The sequence below is a fragment of the Myotis davidii genome, unplaced genomic scaffold (genome assembly GCF_000327345.1).
Source record: "Myotis davidii unplaced genomic scaffold, ASM32734v1 scaffold271, whole genome shotgun sequence".
Lineage (NCBI taxonomy): Eukaryota > Metazoa > Chordata > Mammalia > Chiroptera > Vespertilionidae > Myotis > Myotis davidii.
Genome location: NW_006284839.1, coordinates 791,613 through 811,771, shown reverse-complemented (window position 1 = coordinate 811,771; position 20,159 = coordinate 791,613). Strand labels below are relative to the sequence as shown.

The window sequence follows — 20,159 nt, the reverse complement described above, 5'->3', positions numbered from 1 at the left end:
CTCTCAACATGGTCCCAACTTTGGTGACTTGGCCCTCTTTGGACTCCCCCTTTCTCTCACATGTCTCTTCTCCCTTTTGGAGACCTACATCACGTTGGCTTATATTTCCCAGAAAAGGAAGGACCCCATTCTCAGAACATGTCCGACTCCAGCTCTGCTTCTCTCAAAATTGACCTCTCTTGTGTACCATTTCCTCTCTCCCTGCATTTAATTTCCTCTATCTTCTTGTGTGTGGGCAAGCAAGGGGTGTTGGGGAGAACACTAACATATTGATGGCTCTCTCTTCCCCTCCTGGCTGTCCACACATTTTCGAACAGATTCCCCAAGGACCATGCCTTAGGTAGCAGAGAGAGGTATCTGGAGAACAGAAAATACCTCAAAATTTCCTTTTCTTCATTTATCTATTTAGTTACTCAATTATTTTAAAAATAGTTTAAGCATCTACTATGTGTCAGGGTTGAAACAATAACACAATCTTGCATTTACGCAGTCCTGGCCATAGGAGAGAGGCATTGTTAATTCCATTTTATATACCGGGAAACAGAGGTCCGGAGAAATGATGTCACTCATCCAAGGGAGCGCAGCAGTGAGCTACAGAACTGCAATCAAACCTTGGAGGCTGCCACCTAAATGATAAGCCGTTTCCAGCGAATGTTCACTATTGTGGTTTGTGGCAGCTCATACCCAGGTCTCCGCACCTCGGCAGGCAGCCACAGAGTGGTTAAGCCCACAGCCATTCTGCTGGATTAAACAGAACAGGGGCGAAGGGATGAGCAGGAGCAGCAGAGAACCCCAGGCCTGGGTACTGACCACTTACATGCATTGTAGCTTTGTGGCTCCTGGAGTGGAATTCCAGAATTTCCCATCAAGTTCGATTCTGCAACTGCACATCTATTCTCTGTGTGGGACCCATCATCAGCTCAAACAAAGCTGCAGCTCAGAGAAGAGCCCCTCCAAGCTCACTGGGATGGGGGTCTGCTGGATTAAGGGCTTATAAACCTTGTGGGCTGACCCTAGAGCAGTGATGGCGAACCTTTTGAGCTCAGCGTGTCAGCATTTTGAAAAACCCTAACTTAACTCTGGTGCCGTGTCCCATATAGAAATTTTTTGATATTTGCAACCATAGTAAAACAAAGACTTATATTTTTGATATTTATTTTATATATTTAAATGCCATTTAACAAAGAAAAATCAACCAAAAAAATGAGTCTGCGTGTCACCTCTGACACGCGTGTCATAGGTTCGCCATCACTGCTGTAGAGGATACTTCCTGTTCTGGAGAGCTGTCCTCAGGATGAGATAAGAGCATGACCACCACAGTGTTCCTGAATGCAGAGGTCTTTTCTTATATACATCCAAGTGTCGTTGCCAGAAGCCGGGCTGGCCTGCCTTGATTGACTTCTGGAGGCCTACCTAGGCCTTCAGGACTACATAGGTCAGGATAATTCTTTCTATTATAAATCTCAGTAAGTCACTTAGGATTGTCAACTTTTTTTTTACATGGGATTTTTTTTTTTTAAATGACGGCCACAGACATTCTGTCCTAAAAGAAAAAGAAATTTAACAAAAAATGCCGGACATATCTTGCAATTAAAAGTGGGTGTATTTAGCCTCGTGATAAATTACGTGGCCTATACTTTCCCCAATGTCACTTTAGACCAGTGGAGACTAAAGCAAGGGCTGGCCTCGGGGAACCATTGCTGGAGACTGTGTGGGGTCTAAAGGTGTGTGGTCTGCAGGTATGTGGTTCATAGGTGTGTGGTTTATAGGTGCCCTGGGCAGTGGGAGATGGGCTAAACTAGATCATGGGGCAGTCATGTGCACTGGGGGAACTGAAGAAAAAAACAGAAAAGGCATGTCTCAGGAAAAAATTTTAGTACCCATTACAAAACAGTGTGTGAACCATGACCCCCTAATTTGTAAAATACCCATATGCCTAAGATAGCCTCAGACACACAGAAAAAAATAAAATAAAAATAACACTGGGAAGCTATACAACAAAGTCTGATGGAAGAATAACGATTATGTTTATTTTCTCTGAGTTATTTCTTGCATTTTCCAAATCTTCCTGTTTTGTAATCAGAAACATAGAACCAATAAAGTAGAAAAAAAGTGATGCAAGAGGAATCATGCAACACACTGTGTAAGACCTTCGCCCGTGGTCTCCCCGGGACAGACAGGATTTTGATGAAGCCACATCTTGGACTGAAGAAGGCTCCTGGGCTTGTGCTGGCGTCACCAGCCTCCTGTCTTTGCGCATCTGGGGCTGGGGCTGGTGTCTGGCGTGTGGTGCAAGCTCTATTGCCATGTGTTGAGTGGACTGCTTCCTGTATTAGGCTGGTCAGTGTGCCTCCTGGACAAGAGGAGGCCACAGAGAAAAGCTGCCCCTGAAGTAGAAATGGACCATTCCTATACTGATTTCCATTCTGAGTTTAAAAATTTGTATTCAAAGGTTTTGATTGCATCTGTCTTTGGAAAAATGGAACAAAGTGATCGCTAAGATCCCTTTTATGAGTTTAAGCTCCTGTCTTGGAGGCAATCTGGCTGCCATTTAAATAAGGCCATCTTTAAAACAACAGGGTTTGGGGAGAATGGGTCTTCCATTAAGTAGACATCTTGGCGACAGGCAAGAGGAGTTAATTCTCAGCAAGTAAAGCAGGAAAGAAATGCATTGGAGATGTTCCTGTAAATTCCCAGTTTGGCCAGGAAGACTAGAGCCACTAAGAAAATGGGTGGTGTGTATTTTTACCAAGCTGTAGGGACCACTGCTTGAGCCCTGCCTCCTGTCTAGGCCTCAGTTTTCTTAAGATTCTGAGTCAACAGGTTCACCATGGGGATTAAGCACTTGGGCCAGGAGCAGGTGGCCTGGTTTCAGATCTCAATTCCTAGAACCTCAGGTAAAGTACATGGCATCTCTATGCTCTGTCTCCACATCTGTAAAATAAGGATAATACAGGTACCAACTTGCATTTGCTACCTTTTGCTGTGAAACAAATTACCCCCAAATGTAGTGTTTTAAAACAGCAATAAATATTGTCTCTCAGTGCCTGTTGGACAGGAGTAGCCTACCTGGGTGGTTCTCAAGAGGTTCAGTCTGATGGGGACTAGGTCTGCAGTCATCTGAAGGCTCAGTTGGGGCTGGAAGATTGTTTCCAAGGTGGCTCACCCATGTGGCCGGCAAGTTGGCGTTAGCAGCTGGCAGCAGCCTCAGCTTCTTCCTCGGTGGGCTGTTTGGGTGTCCTCACAACAGGACGGTTACCTCCCCTTAGAACAAGTGATACCTGAGAGAGAGCCAGGCAGAAGCTGTGTCCTGTGTGTGACCTGGCTTGTCACATCGCATCGTTTCTGCTACATTCACTCCTTAGGGGAAAGTAAGTCCAGCCCTCGAGCAAGGGGACAAGGCTTGGGCTCCACCTTTTGAAAGGAGGAGTGTCCAGCTCCATTTCCTACCCACCACACTACCTCACAGGGCTCTTATGAGGGTTAAATGAGTTAACACAAGTGCTTAAACCAGAGCCTGAAATATGGTAATTAGCACGTGTTTGATTGCTATTATTATTACCATTATTAGTGCTACTATTACTATTACTGTTATTATTCTTCCCCACCTTGCTAGTCCTCCTGGTCCTCATTGTTTCTTCTCCCCGAAGTTACCTCAGAGGTGGGGGTTGATCCCTCCTTAAATTATTGGTTCCTAAAACCCCTTAAAGGAAGCAGGGGCTGTTGTTGTTGTTGTTAATCCTCACCCGAGGGTATTTTTCCATTGGTTTTTAGAGAGAGTGGAAGGGAGAGGAAGAGACAGAGAGAGACACTGATATGAGAGAGAAACATCAATTGGTTGCCTCCCTCACGTGCCCCAATCAGGGGGAGGGGGGGGAGTTGAGCCTGCAACTGAGGTATGTGCCCTTGACCGGAATCGAACTCAGGACCCTTCAATCTGCAGGCCGACGCTCTATCCGCCAAGGGAAGCTGGCTAGGGTGAAGCAGAGGCTTTCTTAGGACTGGCCCCACCTTATCTATCTGCCTCAGGAAACCAAGGTAAGTCACACTAGGACTCCAACCGAGGTGGACAGGCCTGGCCACCAGCGCGAAGGCGTCAGCCCCTCTTTGCACATCGTAGTCCTCACAGTTGCTACAAGGCTGACCCTTGCTCTCCTCTCTTCATCTCAGACAACATACCCGCCACAGTGAGCTGAGGAAATTCCCCAGGCAAGTGATTGGCTTGGGGACACACTCTTGCCCAGTCGGCACCCCAGTGTGATGGGGCATGGGGTTGGGCTTTGAGGGCAGAAACCACCAGCAAGTGAGCCGAAGAGCCAGTGAGATGGGCCCTGGCTGCCACAAGCCCACAACCCACGAGGCAGAGCCACAGACGCCCACCTGCGGGGTCACCCGGGGCTGAAACCCAGCCAAACCCCTGCTGCCAAGCCCAAGACTATGCTGCATCCACCCCGAGAAAGGACTGCCTTTTCCTAACTGTCTGCTCAGGGCGGCACTTTGTCTAATGGAAATAAAGCATTGCGTATGCTAGCTGTGGCCGGCTGCCCCGTCTCATTTTGATTCCCTGCCCTGAGCCCCTCCTAAGTGAATACTTCACAAGCAGGTGGCTGATCACTCGTTCCACTTGGGTTTAGCTTTCTCATTGCCCAGTTTCGACTTGGATTTCTTTCTTTTGGCTGGTAGACCAGCTGTGGACAGTCGAGATGACCGGCCTGAGGCACATGGAAGCGCTTGCCCTTCCCCACTGTCGCAAGTGCTGGAACTCCGCCCAGTGGCTTGTCTGCCTGGGAACTCTGGCCCTCCTTGAAGAAGGAGCACAGCGAGCTTCTCCAGCACAATTTGGCCCTCCTTTACCCCCTGGCCTGGTTGAGGGGGTTACTTGGCTGTGAATGCTCAGGGCAACTGGGGGTGGGTACAGTGGGGACCATCCTTGACAAGATGGAGCAGAGGTGCAAGGAGATATTCTGATCTCTGCAAGGACTAGATAGATAGATAGATACATAGATGATAAACACATGATAGAGAATAGATATATATATATATTAGATGATAGATAGATAGATAGATAGATAGATAGATGATAGATAGATGATAGGTGGTAGAGGATAGATAGATAGATGGTAGAGGATAGACAGATGATAGATGATAGAGAATAAATATATAGATTAGATGATAGATAGATAGATCGATAGATAGATAGATCGATAGATAGATAGATCGATAGATAGATAGATCGATAGATAGATAGATCGATAGATAGATAGATCGATAGATAGATAGATCGATAGATAGATAGATCGATAGATAGATAGATCGATAGATAGATAGATCGATAGATAGATAGATCGATAGATAGATAGATCGATAGATAGATAGATCGATAGATAGATAGATCGATAGATAGATAGATCGATAGATAGATAGATCGATAGATAGATAGATCGATAGATAGATAGATCGATAGATAGATAGATCGATAGATAGATAGATCGATAGATAGATAGATCGATAGATAGATAGATCGATAGATAGATAGATCGATAGATAGATAGATCGATAGATAGATAGATAGATAGATAATAGAAGATAGACTACTCACAGAGAGGTTTGAAGAGAAGCAATGGGCCAGTAAGCATTTGCATACAAACTTTATAAAAATTTTCTAGAGGAAAAGTAAAAACACACACCACAAAACAATAAAAAATAGACACAGAGAAGTCCCCACCTCCTGTTTGGTTAAAAATATAAAATAAACAGGCACAGAAGGCATCCCTCCATGGGACCTTCCCTTTAGCTCAGAGCTACACTGTCTATATTTACACTTGGTGGGTCCTTGTTTCCATTCCTGCCATTTTATCTAAGCGTGGAGAGGCAAAGGAGCATGACAATAATAGAAATTAATGACCATGAGCAATAAATACCACACTCACCAGGGCTCTGCCTGTGGGTTCCTGCCATCTTGTCTCCAAAGAACACATGAGGTCGGTCCACCCTAATGACTCCAGGCCCAGCCCCATGGACCAAGGGGATTTGATAACTGGGGCCACAGCATGCTCTGAGCCCACCGTGGGCTGGTTAAAAGGGCAGAGAGTTTTCAGTGTAACCTCTACCAGGAAAATGATAACATTTCTGTCTTTTTGCCACTTGGTGAGACTTCACGACAGAGAATGACAGTAAGAGATAAAGTTTGGTGAGGTCCCAAGAGTACAAGATTTCTTGCCCTCAGCCCTATCGGCATTCGGGGCAATTCTTTACTGGGGGGCTGTCCTGTGCATTAGGAGGTTCAGTGGCAGCCCTGGCTTCTCCCTTACCCACTGGATGCCAGCAGCAGCTCCCCAGTTGTGACAATCAAAAATGTGTCCAAATATTACCAAATATCTCTGCAGTGTGTGAGTGTGTGAGTGAGTATGTGTGTGTGTGTGTGTGTGTGTGTGTGTGTGTGTGTGCAAAATCTCCCCCAAGAAGTTCTGCTTTCGTGGTTAAGAGCAAGGGACACTGGGGTGTGACTGCCTAGAGATGAATCCCAATGTCTGCAACTTGCACGAGCACCGAATGAGTTAATAAACAGATAGTCAGACCATATAATCTGTCCTCCAAACCGGGGCAATTTGAGAGTGAAAGGGAGTTCTAACAATTTCATAACCTGAGACTGTCTTTGCAAATGGGTATGTGTGGTTGGTCCATAAGACGATATAGTGTTGAGTATCGAGCCTGACCTGGTGTCTGCTCGATGACCATTGAGCTATGTGCTCTACATGCAGGAACTTCATTTAACTCACCCCGCAAAAAGGCCTTATGAGGCTGGTATTATTATTATAGCCTTTCTATATATGGAAAGACTGAAGAACTAGAAGCTAAAGTTCAAGGTCACATGGTGGTTGTGCAGCCAAGATTCGTATCCTGGCAGGTGAGTTTCCAAACCCGTGTTCTTAACCACTGTGCCCACATGTGCTCAGTGCTCAGGGAAACAGCGCTCCCCAATATCCGTGGGACCCCACATGAAGTGCTAGCTCTAGGTCACTCACAGTTTCAACATTAAATCCACTTATAAAGCTGGGTGCTCAGGGTTCATTGTGATTAAAAGCAGATACATGAAAATCACCGTGGAGCAGGAAATGTGGGTGGCAGTGCCCAATCTCATTCCCAGTTTTGTAGAGCTCAACAGGTGCACCATCCCATTAGGAAGTTTCTAAGAATGAAACAAAAATGTTATTTTTCCATTCATATTTTTTGTTTACCCGGATGCCTACTAAGTTGTTAGGACATAAAGTCTTGTTAAGTCATTTGGAACCAGCTGCCTAACAAATGGAGCTACTCGTTATTTTTTGGCCTAGGGGTGCCATGAAGGCGATGGAAAGGAGAAAGCTTGGGAACCTCTGCACTCACCCTTTTACCATTGGGAGAGCCCTGGAGGGTAGTCATGGAGAAGTCCTAGCCCAGAGCCCTCACCCTGGTTATCCACTCTGGGGAAACCTTTCTGTCCCCATGTCACTTCAGCCTGGGATAATGGAATTGTCTCTTTCTCTCTTTCTTCTCCCACACACAGCTTTCCTTTCCCTCACACAAAACTATTGTCCTCTGACCCCAGTCAGGCCACACCCCTTTCCATCTGAGTTCCCTTAATTTCAATCTCTTGCCACTTTTCAACTGTGTCAGGAAGCAAACTGGTTAGTTTACAACTTGAAGTTAGTCAAGCTTCAAGTGGAACATCTCCCATTGACATGCAAACTGCCCCTCAGGTCAGAGGTCACATTGTCAACTCAGACCCATATGTCACAGTAATACGCAGACCCACAAACGCACCCCTCCCCTCAGAAAGCACTGAGACTGCCACACTGGACCCTTCGTAAATACACAGAGACACTCACAGACAGAAGGGCAAGTGGGAGAGGCCTGGCAGTGTGGCTAAGGGAGGGGGGTGATGGCATGGGTGGTGAGGAAGTTGGCACTGTTAGGGCCACAAGTGCACTTTACACTCTCTAACTGCCTGACTTACTAGAACAGAAAACTAGATGGCATGGGCGTGGTAGGAATGTGTGGGGCAGAGGAGGGGACATGGCTTTTTATTACTGACCAGGGGCCTCCTTGGACAAGTCACTGCTTTCTGTGCCATAGTTTCCTCATCTCTAAGGGGGTTTAATTTCTCCTTGCTTGTCAAACTGGGGTGCCTGCGGCACGTTCACAGCCTGTGTGTGCACCTGAGAGCCCTGGGATGTCCTTCTAGGGTGTCAAATTTATTCAAGGTCACTCTTTTTCCTCGAAGGCATTTTATACCATTGCTCAGAATGCAAAATTTACGTGCATTTTCATTTCAGTAGCTAATAATTGATGACACTTCCCAGGAAATTACTGTGTGGTGAGTGCTGTGTTAATCTCTTTATATGATCCTCATAATTACCCAATCAGATGTCTTATTCTTCCCATTTTGTGGATTAAAAAACTGGGGCACAGAGAGATGAAACACCCCCCCCCTAAGTCACACGTTATTAAGCAATAATAAAACAAACAATCCTCCCCCTATCACCTCCCTCCAAATCTGGATCCATTGCAAGGTGCTTTAGAATTTACCCCCTCAAACCCCTGCGGCTTCTTTGGTGAAGCCTGAACAGCGCAGGCCGAAATGACTTCCAAAGTCCTGCTCCGACCGACACTCCTGGATCAATTTTAGCTAAATCGGTGGATGAAAGGCTTCAGCGCACCGGGTGCCACTGGAGTATGGGAGAGGCTGGAGAGGCCTCGGGGGTTCTGAGGGTTCCCTAGGTGGGGTTTCTCAGCCCGTGGGGCGCTCCCAAACCTGCCAGTGGACGTGAAATCCCTTTCTAGACGACCATCTTCCGGCCCAGCGGGACGTTCCAGCCGCGGCGTGTTCCCAGCCCGGCACTTCCTCGTTCCCGCGCGCCCGGGCTCGGCTGCTACGCCCAGCGCCGGCGCTCCTCGGTCGGGAGGGGGTCAGAGGGGAGGTGTCGCAACCGCCTCCCTCCCTCTTCCCAGCTTGGCGCGCAGTCACCTCCCAGATGAGCGCGCTCGCAGACAGCTGCGGGCCGCCGGCCGCCGGGCATGTCCCTTGATTGCGCGCTGGCGGCGGGCACTGGGCCCCCGCGCATCCTGGAGCCGGACAACCGAACACGCTTCTCCTTCTTCTCCGAAGTCAAGGGCGACCACCGGCTGGTGCTGAGCGCCGTGGAGACCGTCGTGCTGGCGCTCATCTTTGCGGTGTCGCTGCTGGGCAACGTGGGCGCCTTGGTGCTGGTGGCGCGCCGACGGCGCCGCGGCACCACCGCCTGCCTGGTGCTCAACCTCTTCTGCGCCGACCTTCTCTTCACCAGCGCCATCCCGCTCGTGCTGGCCGTGCGCTGGACGGAGGCCTGGATGCTGGGCCCGGTCGCCTGCCATCTGCTCCTCTACGTGATGACCCTGAGCGGCAGCGTCACCATCCTCACGCTGGCGGCCGTCAGCCTGGAGCGCGTGGTGTGCATCGTGCGCCTGCAGCGCGGGGTGCGGGGCCCCGGCCCGAGGGCCCGGGCGGCGCGGGATGCAGGTGAACAGCAGCGAGAAGAGGCCATTGGCTGCGCTGAAGCACTGTGTCCGACACCGTGCCCGGCGCCATGGAGTTTAGCCCTTAAATTTCACTGCAACCGCGCGTTGGGGGTCCCGTAAACGCCCACCAAATGCTGCAAGTGGGGTCCCCCAAATACCCGTAACATGCACCCACTCTTCATTGCAAAATTAATGAAATAACGGGGGCTTAACGGCCAGCAGGCGGAACGTGGGGGATTCGGAGTGGTTAATCGCATCCTGCTAAGTTCTGCTCGCTCGCCGGGAGCGACAGTACTCATCACACCTCCTCCACGGACGAGCTTGCTGGGGCGCCTGCCCTCAGCGCGAGGAGGAGCTGGGTCGCGCTCAGCAGGTTCCGTGCGAGCCGGGCACGGGCCCTGCTTGGAGGTGGGCAGGTGCGTGTGGATGGGCCGGGGAGGAAGGGACTTAGAGACCTAGAGACCCCAGAACCAATACTGCCTCTAGGGGGCGGTTGTGGTTTCTCCTCCCGGAGCCCCAGTTTTTCCCACTGCAAGACGGAAGGATGAGACTAGCCCGCGGGAGCCTACCCTGGGCACCCCGGGTGATGGGAGGTTTCAGATGATCGTGGGCGCCCGGAATGTCCCGCAGGTCCCAGAGGCTGGGCCCATGAGCTTTATTGGGGCACCACGACCCCCAGTTGTCATGGGGATCGTGGGGGTGGGGTGGGTCCACTATCTAGAAACAGTTCTGCGATTGCTCATGACACTGGTTCTGTCCGCTCCAGCCAGCACACCAGAATCGCGGGCGCGGGTCTGTTTGCGTCGCTAGCCTGCTGGGCCCCGCGGGGTATGCGAGCCGCGATTCACTCTGGGACCCCGGACTTGAGCGCGGGCTGGGGAGGACAGTGGCCCGCGGTTCCGGCTGCCTGCCGTCCCCTGTGTGTGAGCCTTCCTGCGCCTTGCGAGGGCGGACAGGGGAAGGACTCAGGTCTGTGCACCTTACCAAAAGGCGGCTCAGCCTGCCCAGGCTGCTGCGGCTGGGTTCTTCCCCCACCTTCCTCCTCCAGAGGTCGCTCCCCACGAAAGCTCGGCCCTGGCCCGAGGAGGGAGGGTGGGCAACCCGGAGCCAGCCTGACACAAACACAGCCCCAAAGAGAGGCGTGCAGTGGCCAGAGGGTGGGGTGGGAAGGCAGGGCGGCTGGGTTGGGGAGGGGAGGGTGTGTGAGGAGAAGGCTTTGAGCCTTGGACCAATGCCTCTGCTCCTCTACTCCCTGGGTGTCTCTTCCTGAGCCTGAACCCAGAGGTGGGCTTCTCTGGGGGTTCCCCTGACCTGTCACCCAGGCCTTTTGCTGGGGTTGGGGAGAAGTCTGCATCCTGTGTAAGCAGTGTCTTTTTAACACAACCCTAAAAGTCCCTTTCCTAACAGCTGCTGTCTTGCGTGGAATACATTGTGGGGTTTTGCTTGTTTGGTTTGTTTTGTGACCAACAGGCAGGAGCTGTCTCAGGCCTGTGGCACTTGATGGAAGAATATGTGAACCCGTGGCATGTCTCTTTAAGTGGGGCGGGGAAAGCTGGGATTAGCTGAGCTGGTGGGTGCCACTGGACTGGGGAGACCAAGGGCCCTAGCTTCATGGGCAGCTGGTCCTCCTCTGCCCAGATACACTACGAATCCAGGTGGCCACACAGATTCTCCCAAGTAAGTGGAAGACCAGGCCTCACCCCAGGCCAATTGGATCAGCTTGGAGCTGGGGTTCCACCATCAGTCTTTTGATTTTTTTTTTTTTTAAGTAATTCCGTCACTGAGTTAGTGCTTCTGTGTTTTTAACAGAACTTGAGGGATTTCTCCCCCCCCCCCTTTTTTTTACAGAAATAAATGGCAAATCAGGGAATTAAGGATAGAGCTTAAGGGGAACTTATGTTTCTAGATGTGTATCTGTGCCTCTCTCTTTGCAATTGTTTTAGGTACATGCCTACTTAACTGTCAAATAACAAAAAAATGAGGCCCTTGTCGCCTCTAGGCCAAAAGCCCAGACTACAACTGCTTGCCGACAGGGACACAGTTGTCTTCTGTGTCTTTCCACTCTGTATTTTACCCTGGGGTGGGGGGGGGGGCACCTGGATGTGGTCAAAGTCCTCTGCATTCCGCTTCCAGAATGACTAGAATTCTGTGCAAGGCGCTCCCATGGAGATCTGTGTGGTGGAGGCCTTCCCTCTGTTCCCCTTGGGCAGGGCACACAGACCCCTCTGATTTTAATTCGAAAACACCTCCTTGGTCTTCAGAGCCTTAGGAGAGGGATTTGGGCAAAGCCACAGGGAGAGAGTGGGTTCTCACAGCACCGCAGGAGATTGGAGGACAGGTGAGTTCGCTACAGGAGCCCTGTTCCCGGAAATTAGTAGAGGTGGGGGGCGGGAGCATGTAATGAGAATTCCACAGTCCTTTCCAGCTCTCCATCTTCTGTCTTTTCCCCTTTGTGTTATGCCTCCCTCCCCCAACCCCTTGCCCCCACCCTTGCACCTGCCAGTAAGCCAACAAACAGAAAAAGCCCTCGTTCCTCCAAGGCTGTGCCCTGAGCGTGCCGGAAACATCTCTTTTTATAGGTGAGCAAACAGGCCGTGGTTTAAGAAGTAAGTTAAAAAGAGTGAGAAATGGGGGGACAAAAGGGAGTGTGGCCATTAAAAAAAGAGAGACAGAGAAGGATCTGGTCTAGACTGAACTAAGTCTCACATTAAAATCAGCACAGGCTTGTTTTCTCAGTCCCCTACCGCCCATTCCTGGCTGTAGGTTTGGCCTGCCACCTCCCCCTTGGACATGAAATATGGAGGTTGTGGATGGAGAACATTTCCTACCCAAACCACAGGCACAGAGAATGAACTAACTGACCCTGAGCACAAGCTGGCGCTCTGCCCGCAAGGAGCCCTGGCCAGGGGGCTTTCTGCTTACCTGGACCCCCAACCCCCAGCCCCACCAAATCAGAAACGTGATTCCCTTTGTCCATCTGGGCAGTGGGTGCCCAGCAGTCCAGGGTAACCCAGCCGTTCAGGGTGACTTCCCTGAAGGGAGCATGAAATAATGGACATTTCAGAAAATGCTGCATAATTTGGTATGACGAATGTGGGCTTTGGAGTCAGATGTTGTGAATTTGAATCCTATCTCTGCCATATAGGAGATGTGTGACAGGGGCAAGCGAGTGGTCCTGACCTCTATACCTCGCCTTCCTCATTTGCAAAATGGGCCTGATAACAGATTCTCACTTTCTAGGATTGTCATGGGAACTGATATTCAGTAAGTGGGCCAACATCTGGCACAGACACGGTTAAGCACTCAAAAATTACCAGCTATTCTTAGTTTCCTTATCTGTGGTTAGAAATATTTTAAACAGTCTCTAAACAGCGTAATTCTTCTGATTGCTGTAAAATAATAGACTGCCATTTTAAGAGGGTGGACACATCCTAGTAACTTAGACATCTCAGCCAGGTCAGCTCAGCCTGTACCAACGGCATTTCTGCCCGTGTGTGCCGTGGCCCCGGTGGGGTGATGACCCTCACCGGCAGCTGGGGAGGACTGTCCACCCTGGCCAGAATGTGCGGCCCATTTATTCTACAAACATTTGCTGAGCACCCCTCCCCCTGCCCTCACCCTGGGTTTCATGCCCAAGACCCTTTCAGCCTCTTCAAGGAAGTGCATGTTTTGAGCATGCAGATGGTCCCAGGCCCTGGCAGAATTCAGTCCCATGAGTAGGTGTTCTTGTGTTTATTTCCTGGAGGAAGAAATGCCTAAAGTCATAAAGCAGGTAAGAGATGGAACTGGAATTTAGCCAGGGTCAATCTGTTCCTCCTGGTGTCATTTCATGAGTTCATACTTCCTTAGCAGCCTTGGTGCCACTGCCCACCCTGACCGGATTTAGTACGAGGCCAATAATGCCATCGTGTCTCTATTGAGTGTGGGTTTGGCTCAGGAAGCAGTTTGCTTGCCTTTGTTAACATTAGAGGATGCTTTTAAGATAAAAGACAGTAAGTCTACCGTTTGCATTGGTATTTTCTGACTTTTCTGTTGGGAAGCTGATAGGAGAGGAGTTGTGCAAGTAGGATTTGGAGTTCCTTAAAATGACCTTGAAGTCTTACATTTTTTGTTTGAAGAGGTGGGACAGGAAGGATGGTTTATGAAGTGATCCCCAGGGTGTTCCAGAAGAGTCTTTAGAGCCCTAGCCAAGTAGCTAAGTTGGTTGAAGCATTGTCCTATATGCCATGGTTGCAGGTTCAATCTCCAGTCAGGGCACATACAGAAATCAACCAATGAATGCATAGATAAGTGGAACAACAAATTGATCTCTCTCTCTCTTTCTCTCTCTCTCTCTCTCTCAAAATCAATTTTAAAATATTTTAAAAAACTATCAGAAGAATCATTAGAGAAGCTGATAGGAAACAGCTGGAATCAGGTGGCATTTGCCTGTAGGTCAACCAGTGTGGGGAGAAGGCAGCATTTGAGCAGGGCCTATGGAAAGATGTCCCTATCCACAGGGGCAAGAATGATACCCAGCGGAGTGTGAAGATGAGAGGCCGGTAGCCAGACAAGGATGTGGGGGACTGAAGGAACATTGCCGGCACAGGAAATAGCCCACAGTCAGCAAGAGATTGTGCCAGGAGGGTTGGCAGGGGCCAGCTGGAGAAGGGCCAGGTACACCCCTTCAGGAGAGATGGCCTGGTCTGGGAGGGGTGGCCAGTTAGAATGAGATCTGTGGGTGGGTCGGATAGCTGCGAGGTGGAACTCCGAGGTTCCCTCTGAGCGGGGAGGCAGAAGGCAGAAGGCTAGTACTCAGGTTCCTGGCAGCTTGGGGAATGGCAGCTCCAGGCGGAGTCAGTGACTCCAGGAGGTGGAAGCTTTTGGAAGTGGGAGGTGGGAGGCTTGACGTGCCTGTGAGGCATCCGCAGAGATGTCCTTGGGGGAGTGGGATGAGTCTGGGGTTCAGAAGAAGACTGGCTGAAAGGACTAGATTTCAGCATCATCTGCAAAAAGAAGCCATGGAAATGCATGAGTGTGTTAGGGAGGGGCGGAGCTTGGGCTGGGGAGGATGCAAGTCACATTTAATCACATGTGCCTGGTCTCCCGCCTTCATCCCTTCTGGCCCTGACACAGCTCCAGCTTCTCCGTTCTCCGGAAACCCCATCCTTTCAGACACAGCTGACACAAACGTCCAGGATGCAGCTTTGCCAGGTGACTCCACTCTCCTGTCACCTGTAGATTGCGGGGCGCTTCCAGCTCAATGCCCTGCATTGAAGTTTCCTAGGGCCTCTCCCTCCCTGACTGCAGAGACCAAGCCCACGCTCACTGTGGCCTCACCGTGGCTCAGCCACCATGGCTTGGGTCAATAAGTGGTTGAACAAACAAATTAAAAGACACTTGTTGACTCAGCCAGCTTTACTTCTGTAGCTCAGTAACAAAGCAGGCCTAGCACTTTGGGTTTTCAAATTTCCTTTTTAAAATCAGGAAACATTTCAAACACGCAGAGAATATTATAACACTCCTGCCCCCACCTTCGAGATTTGACTCGCTGCCAAACTCCTGTGAGTCACAGCCTGGGAGAGAATACCTAGAATCAAAACGATTTACGTCAAATAGACTTTCCCATAGAAACACAATTATAACATCGAGTTAGAGCTGTGACTGTAGACCTGGTGCTTGCTGATTTTTTTTTTTAATTTTTAAAATGAAATTAAACACTGCATTTAACCAAGGATGCCCTGGGGTGAGGTTCTTGTTTTCCCAGTTTTGCTAATTGTTAGGCACGTGGGGCTTTCTGCCCTGGTGACTTTCTGTGCCTGGCCCATTGTCCTTGTTTTGCCCATGTCTGACTGTCTACCACAGCTGGTCTTAGCTCTTTAGGGGAAATATATGATTCACCAGGACTACATCATTAGTGTTGTATTATTTGAGGAGTATGTTTCTAAGCCTTAGTTTCCTCCTCTGTGTAATTCGAAAAATAGTAATAATACATCTCCGTAAGGTTGTTGTGAACACCCAATGAGATAATGTATGTAAGGTGTTACCTGGTGCGGACTAAGTGCTTTGTTGATACTGGCTAGGAGAAGAAGGGACTATTTGACAGTATATGGGTTTGACCACCTAATTATGATACATGTTGAGAAATGATTAAAACTTTGCCTTTGCCTAGTATAGCATTTAGTAAATATTGAATGAATGAATGAATGAATGGTGCTATGGATGATACTATTTCTTCTGGACAGTGGTTAAGATGCCTTGTTCACCAGAAATATATAATACGGTCCTTTTACACAAATATATTCTTCAAAACCTATGTCACGTGTTTGGAAGAGCAACTTGTTTCCTGAACAGTTTTGTTCCTATAGTGAAGCGGCACAGGATACTTGTGTTTGGGAGGAGGGATGGATAGATGATAGACAGATAGATAGATGATAGATAGAACTCTTCATTGGCCTACTTATTCATCAGAGGACACTGTTGCAGCATCTCTTAACTATTCAGTAATGTCCCCGCTGTTTGGGGGTCTGTATTAATGCCAAATATTTGAATTCAATACAACACAGTGGCAGCAGCACGGTCACACCTGCAGGTTCTTTGGCCACCTTCCAGTGGTCGCCACTTGAACTGATGGAGACTTGTGCTTGCATCTTGCTCTGGGGCTGCCGTGTGTTCCTCTGGGAGAGGCCCCCCTCCCCCCCCCCCCCCCCCCCCCGCGGGACAGAACTCCCGAGTCTGGGCACCAGCATTGCCCTGGCGTCAGCCATGCCCTTCTCTGATGCAGATGACACTTGTAGACGTTTGCACAGCCTTTAAACGAACCCTATGCCTTAAGGTGGACCCTGTTGCCTTGAGCACTGGGCTTGGAGTCATGCCTGGGAACTAACTCTGGCTCTGACCAGCGTGTGACCCTGAGGCCCGGTCGGTTCCCCTGGAGAACGGGAATAATAATTATAGTTATTATAAGGTCAGAAGCAAATGATTTGTAAGTGGGGCTGTGTGGGCCGTGGAAGGGATTCTGGGATTTCTTGTCAGTTGTGTGGCAGTGTAACTAACACAACAGTGTTATAGTGCCAGGTAAACCCCCAGCTGGAATGAGCTTAAGGCAAATAAGAAGCCAGCATTTAAATGACCTTCTCTTCCTTCTTGCGACTAGGAAATTCTGATTTGCACACTGGTGTGGCCCAGCATTGCCGGAGAAATCTCCTGGGATGTGTCCTTCGTCACCCTGAACTTCTTGGTGCCAGGGCTGCTCATTGTGATCAGCTACTCCAAAATTTTACAGGTACGTGTGCTTCCGGCCCGCAGCTGCCCTGCACTCAGGTGGCATCTTAGCATTTCTGGGTTAGACGTTCCCTTAGGGTTCACGCCAGCCCAATTCTGGCTCACTGCCGAGATCTACGCCTCCTGCAAAAAGAAAAGTTATACCTTTATGATGGTTATTATTTGTCACTAGTCACTAAATACAAGTTTATTACAAAAAATTAAAGAAATATGGAAATGGGTAACATACAAACTAAAAATCTATGCTACCCTGGTTGTAAATTCATTGTATGTTTTTCCAAGTTATTTACATATAGACATAGTTTTATTCTATGTATGTGATAAACCATATAAAATGATCAAATATCAACTATTTTTCAGATTTGAGATACTACTGTCTGTTTAACTTTCTTTTTTCGATTAACACTCTATCATAACATTTTCCCGTATCAGATCCCTTATCTCTGCCCATTATTTTTAATGGCTTGATGATCTTCTGTCATACAGATGTGACATAATTTATTTTATGGGCTTTAGGACTGTGTCCTTGTTTCCCTACCACACACAGCAACGTAGTGAGAGAACACATGCTTTTAAAATGTTTTATTGACGCATAATCTACAGACAGAAAAGCACACCCAGCATACACTCCCAGCTTGCAAACTGACCCCCCTCCCGGAGCAGCTTCCAGAAACAGCACGACAGACAGCGACCTCCCCAGCCCCCACCACGCTCCTTCCACCCGCTGCCCTAGCCCCCAGCCCCGGAAATGTGCCTTTCCAAAGCCAGACACAGGCCATGGCCTCTGCCTTCGGAGCAAGCAGGTAGGGGTGTCAAAAGACCTGCCAGCCTGTTTACATGTATGTGCTGGCCCAGGCCGATCGTGTGTGTGTGTGTTCGTGCCTGTTTGAGAAGGTTTACTGCAAAGCCTTTGAGTCATCTCAGAGGTTTACAGTTGTCAGATCTTGGTTTTACAGCGTATTATGAGTCAACTGGCACACAGGGATACTGAAGTGGGGCCCTGTAGGTCCTGCTTGCTGTCTGGCCACTTGTATGGCTCTTTCTTTGTAGCTGAGATCTGTCACCGTTTAGATGCTCAAAACCCAAAGCCAGCCGCACCTCCATCCGAGTCTGCTAATCCTGGGTCCCGTGGTATCCCCTGGACTCTCCCCCATCAGTGGACTTCTGACCCTCCTTCAAGTGACCCCTTCTGGGGCTTTTCAAGGGCATGAGGTCAGTTCAGGCCTAGAGTTAAGGTCTGTATGGTGCCTGCAATAGCGCCTAGCATGTGTAAGTGCTATGTGGTACGTGTTTGCTGTTACTGTTATGTTAAAAGAAGTGAGGGGATAAGGAAAAGAAATGTAAAATGTATAGAGATGTAGAAATAATTTTAAATTATTTTAAAAAATTATTTAACAAATATCTATGTAGTGTTTATAGTCTGTTAGGAACTAACTCATTCAATACTGCTAAGAATGACAGATGAGGAAACCAAGGTACAGAGAGGTTAAGTAACTTGTCCGAGGTCACACAGCTCATAAGCAGCAGTATCAGAATGCAAGGTCGCCTGGCTCCAGAGTTCCTTAGAAGCCAAGAGGACTCTGGTCTTCTCCTTTCACTCATGTCTCCTACTTCTCAGCTGCCAAGAGGGAGTACTGACTTATTCTAAGAAAAGGTTTCTTACTCACCCCTTGATTCCTCCATTGTTTTCACAGGCAAGGGCCCACCTGGAACATTCTAGGAGACCCCAGGAGCCCTGATGAGTTGGGGGATGTGTAAAGAAAGTGAGGGGATCTAATTATATCTTCGCCCCATCACTCAGGGCACCATTTCACAACTGTGAGTCGTGATAGATATTCTGTTTCATCCAGGAGCTGTCCTGGGGTCTGTGATAGGAAGGACTGAAGGCTGGCCTTGGGTTTATATGCAGAGTCCCTGAAGACTGATGGATTGGATAGGAGACGCCTCCTTAAGGTTCTTTGTGATCTGGCCCCTGCCTGCCCCTCTCACCTCATCTTCTCCCCTCTGTTGTGTCCATGTTGGCTTTGGGGCTATTCTTCCCATGTGCCAGCACATTGCTGCCTCAGAGCCGTTGCATCTGCCACCTTCTCTCCTAGATCTCTCATCCCCAAATTCCTGCGTGGGCCATTCCTCCCCTTTAGTTAGGTCTCCATTCAAAAGGCTGTCCCCCACAGAGACTCCCCATCGTTCTCCAATTCTCTTTATTTACTTCTTCTCAAAGCACTTACAACCCCGTCATATTCCCTTTATATCTATCTATTTGTATGTCATCTGTCTTTCCCATTGGAATGCGAGCTCCATGAGGGCAGCCTTTGTTTGGTGTTATAGCCCCATGCTTAGAACAGGGCCCTGGCTCATCTGTTTTAGTGCTCGATAAACACTCACTGAGTGAGTAAGGCACTGGCAGGGCCAACAGGACCTCTCCTCGTGGGCAGTGGGAAAATCACTGGTTGAAGAGTCTGAAGAGCCAGGTGCTAGTCCAAGCCTTATTTCTGTGAGGCCTCAGGCAAGTCACTCCATTTTCTCTGGAGCTAAATGGGCCCCAGTGGATTGTTTAGCACAACAAAATGAGAGCAGATAATGATAATGTTTTGAAAATCACCATGTTAATGCAAATATAAGACTTTTAAAAAATTACTTCTCGCTTACTAGCAAAACTGTTGCCCATTTTCCGGGAGGACTATAACATGTGTCCTTACTTTGCACCTGTCGGTTTGCCAGGCTGGTAACTTGGAAGCAGGTGAGTTGCCGCCAGGTGGATGGAGGGTCTGGGCAGGATACCTCTGAAGACATCCATACGCAGAGACACCGAACCAGCTCTTCTGCTGAGTTTTTCTGTCAAGAGTATAACTCTGTAAAAGCAATTGAATGTCAGTGTTAATTAGCCACCTTCATAGAAACACAATTAGCAAATCGTGTGAAGCCACGGGACACAAAGCTACACCACGTACCCCTTTCTCGCCAGCCCTACCTTTCACCTGTCACTACTGACTGTAACTCCGGTTCCATCTCTAGGCCTGAGAAGTGCCCCTTACAGATCACCCCGATCTTTTATTCCTCTAAAGCAGGGTTCCCCCTAATGCACTCTCTAGAACTCCATGGGATGTTAGATATTGGGAAGGGTTCCATGATCAAACGAGTTTGGGAAATGCTAAGCTAATCAAAGTTACGTGGATTTCTTGGCTGCAGGACTTCTCAGAGCCTTTACTAGGTGAATGTACTTTGGGAACCACCAGCACAGGTCAGAGTAGGCAGCATGGCTGAACCTGACAGCAGGACTCTATTCCTCACAGAGCATCTCTCTGGGCTGGCGCTCCACGCATCTCCTTTGGGAAACTGCTCTGAAAAAACCCCACACG

General features: G+C 49.0%; 1 protein-coding gene and 1 long non-coding RNA gene across 2 annotated transcripts in view; one reads left to right on the top strand and one right to left on the bottom strand.

The window, feature by feature from the left end:
- Positions 1–2,003: 2,003 nt before the first annotated feature.
- LOC107181670 lies at positions 2,004–3,760 on the bottom strand. The gene is made up of 2 exons (XR_001512357.1): positions 3,609–3,760; positions 2,004–2,934 (listed from the first exon to the last, which is right to left on the bottom strand). It is a non-coding gene; the product is annotated as an uncharacterized LOC107181670 (long non-coding RNA).
- Positions 3,761–6,332: 2,572 nt separating this feature from the next.
- The window catches only part of FFAR4 (free fatty acid receptor 4), a 20,829-nt gene continuing 7,002 nt past the window's right edge, over positions 6,333–20,159 (top strand). Inside the window, exons 1-2 of the mRNA XM_015557974.1 lie at positions 6,333–9,468; positions 16,673–16,801. Coding sequence (XP_015413460.1) covers positions 9,058–9,468; positions 16,673–16,801 — 540 coding nt within the window. The 5' untranslated portion in view covers positions 6,333–9,057. The remainder of the gene's footprint in view (positions 9,469–16,672; positions 16,802–20,159) is intronic.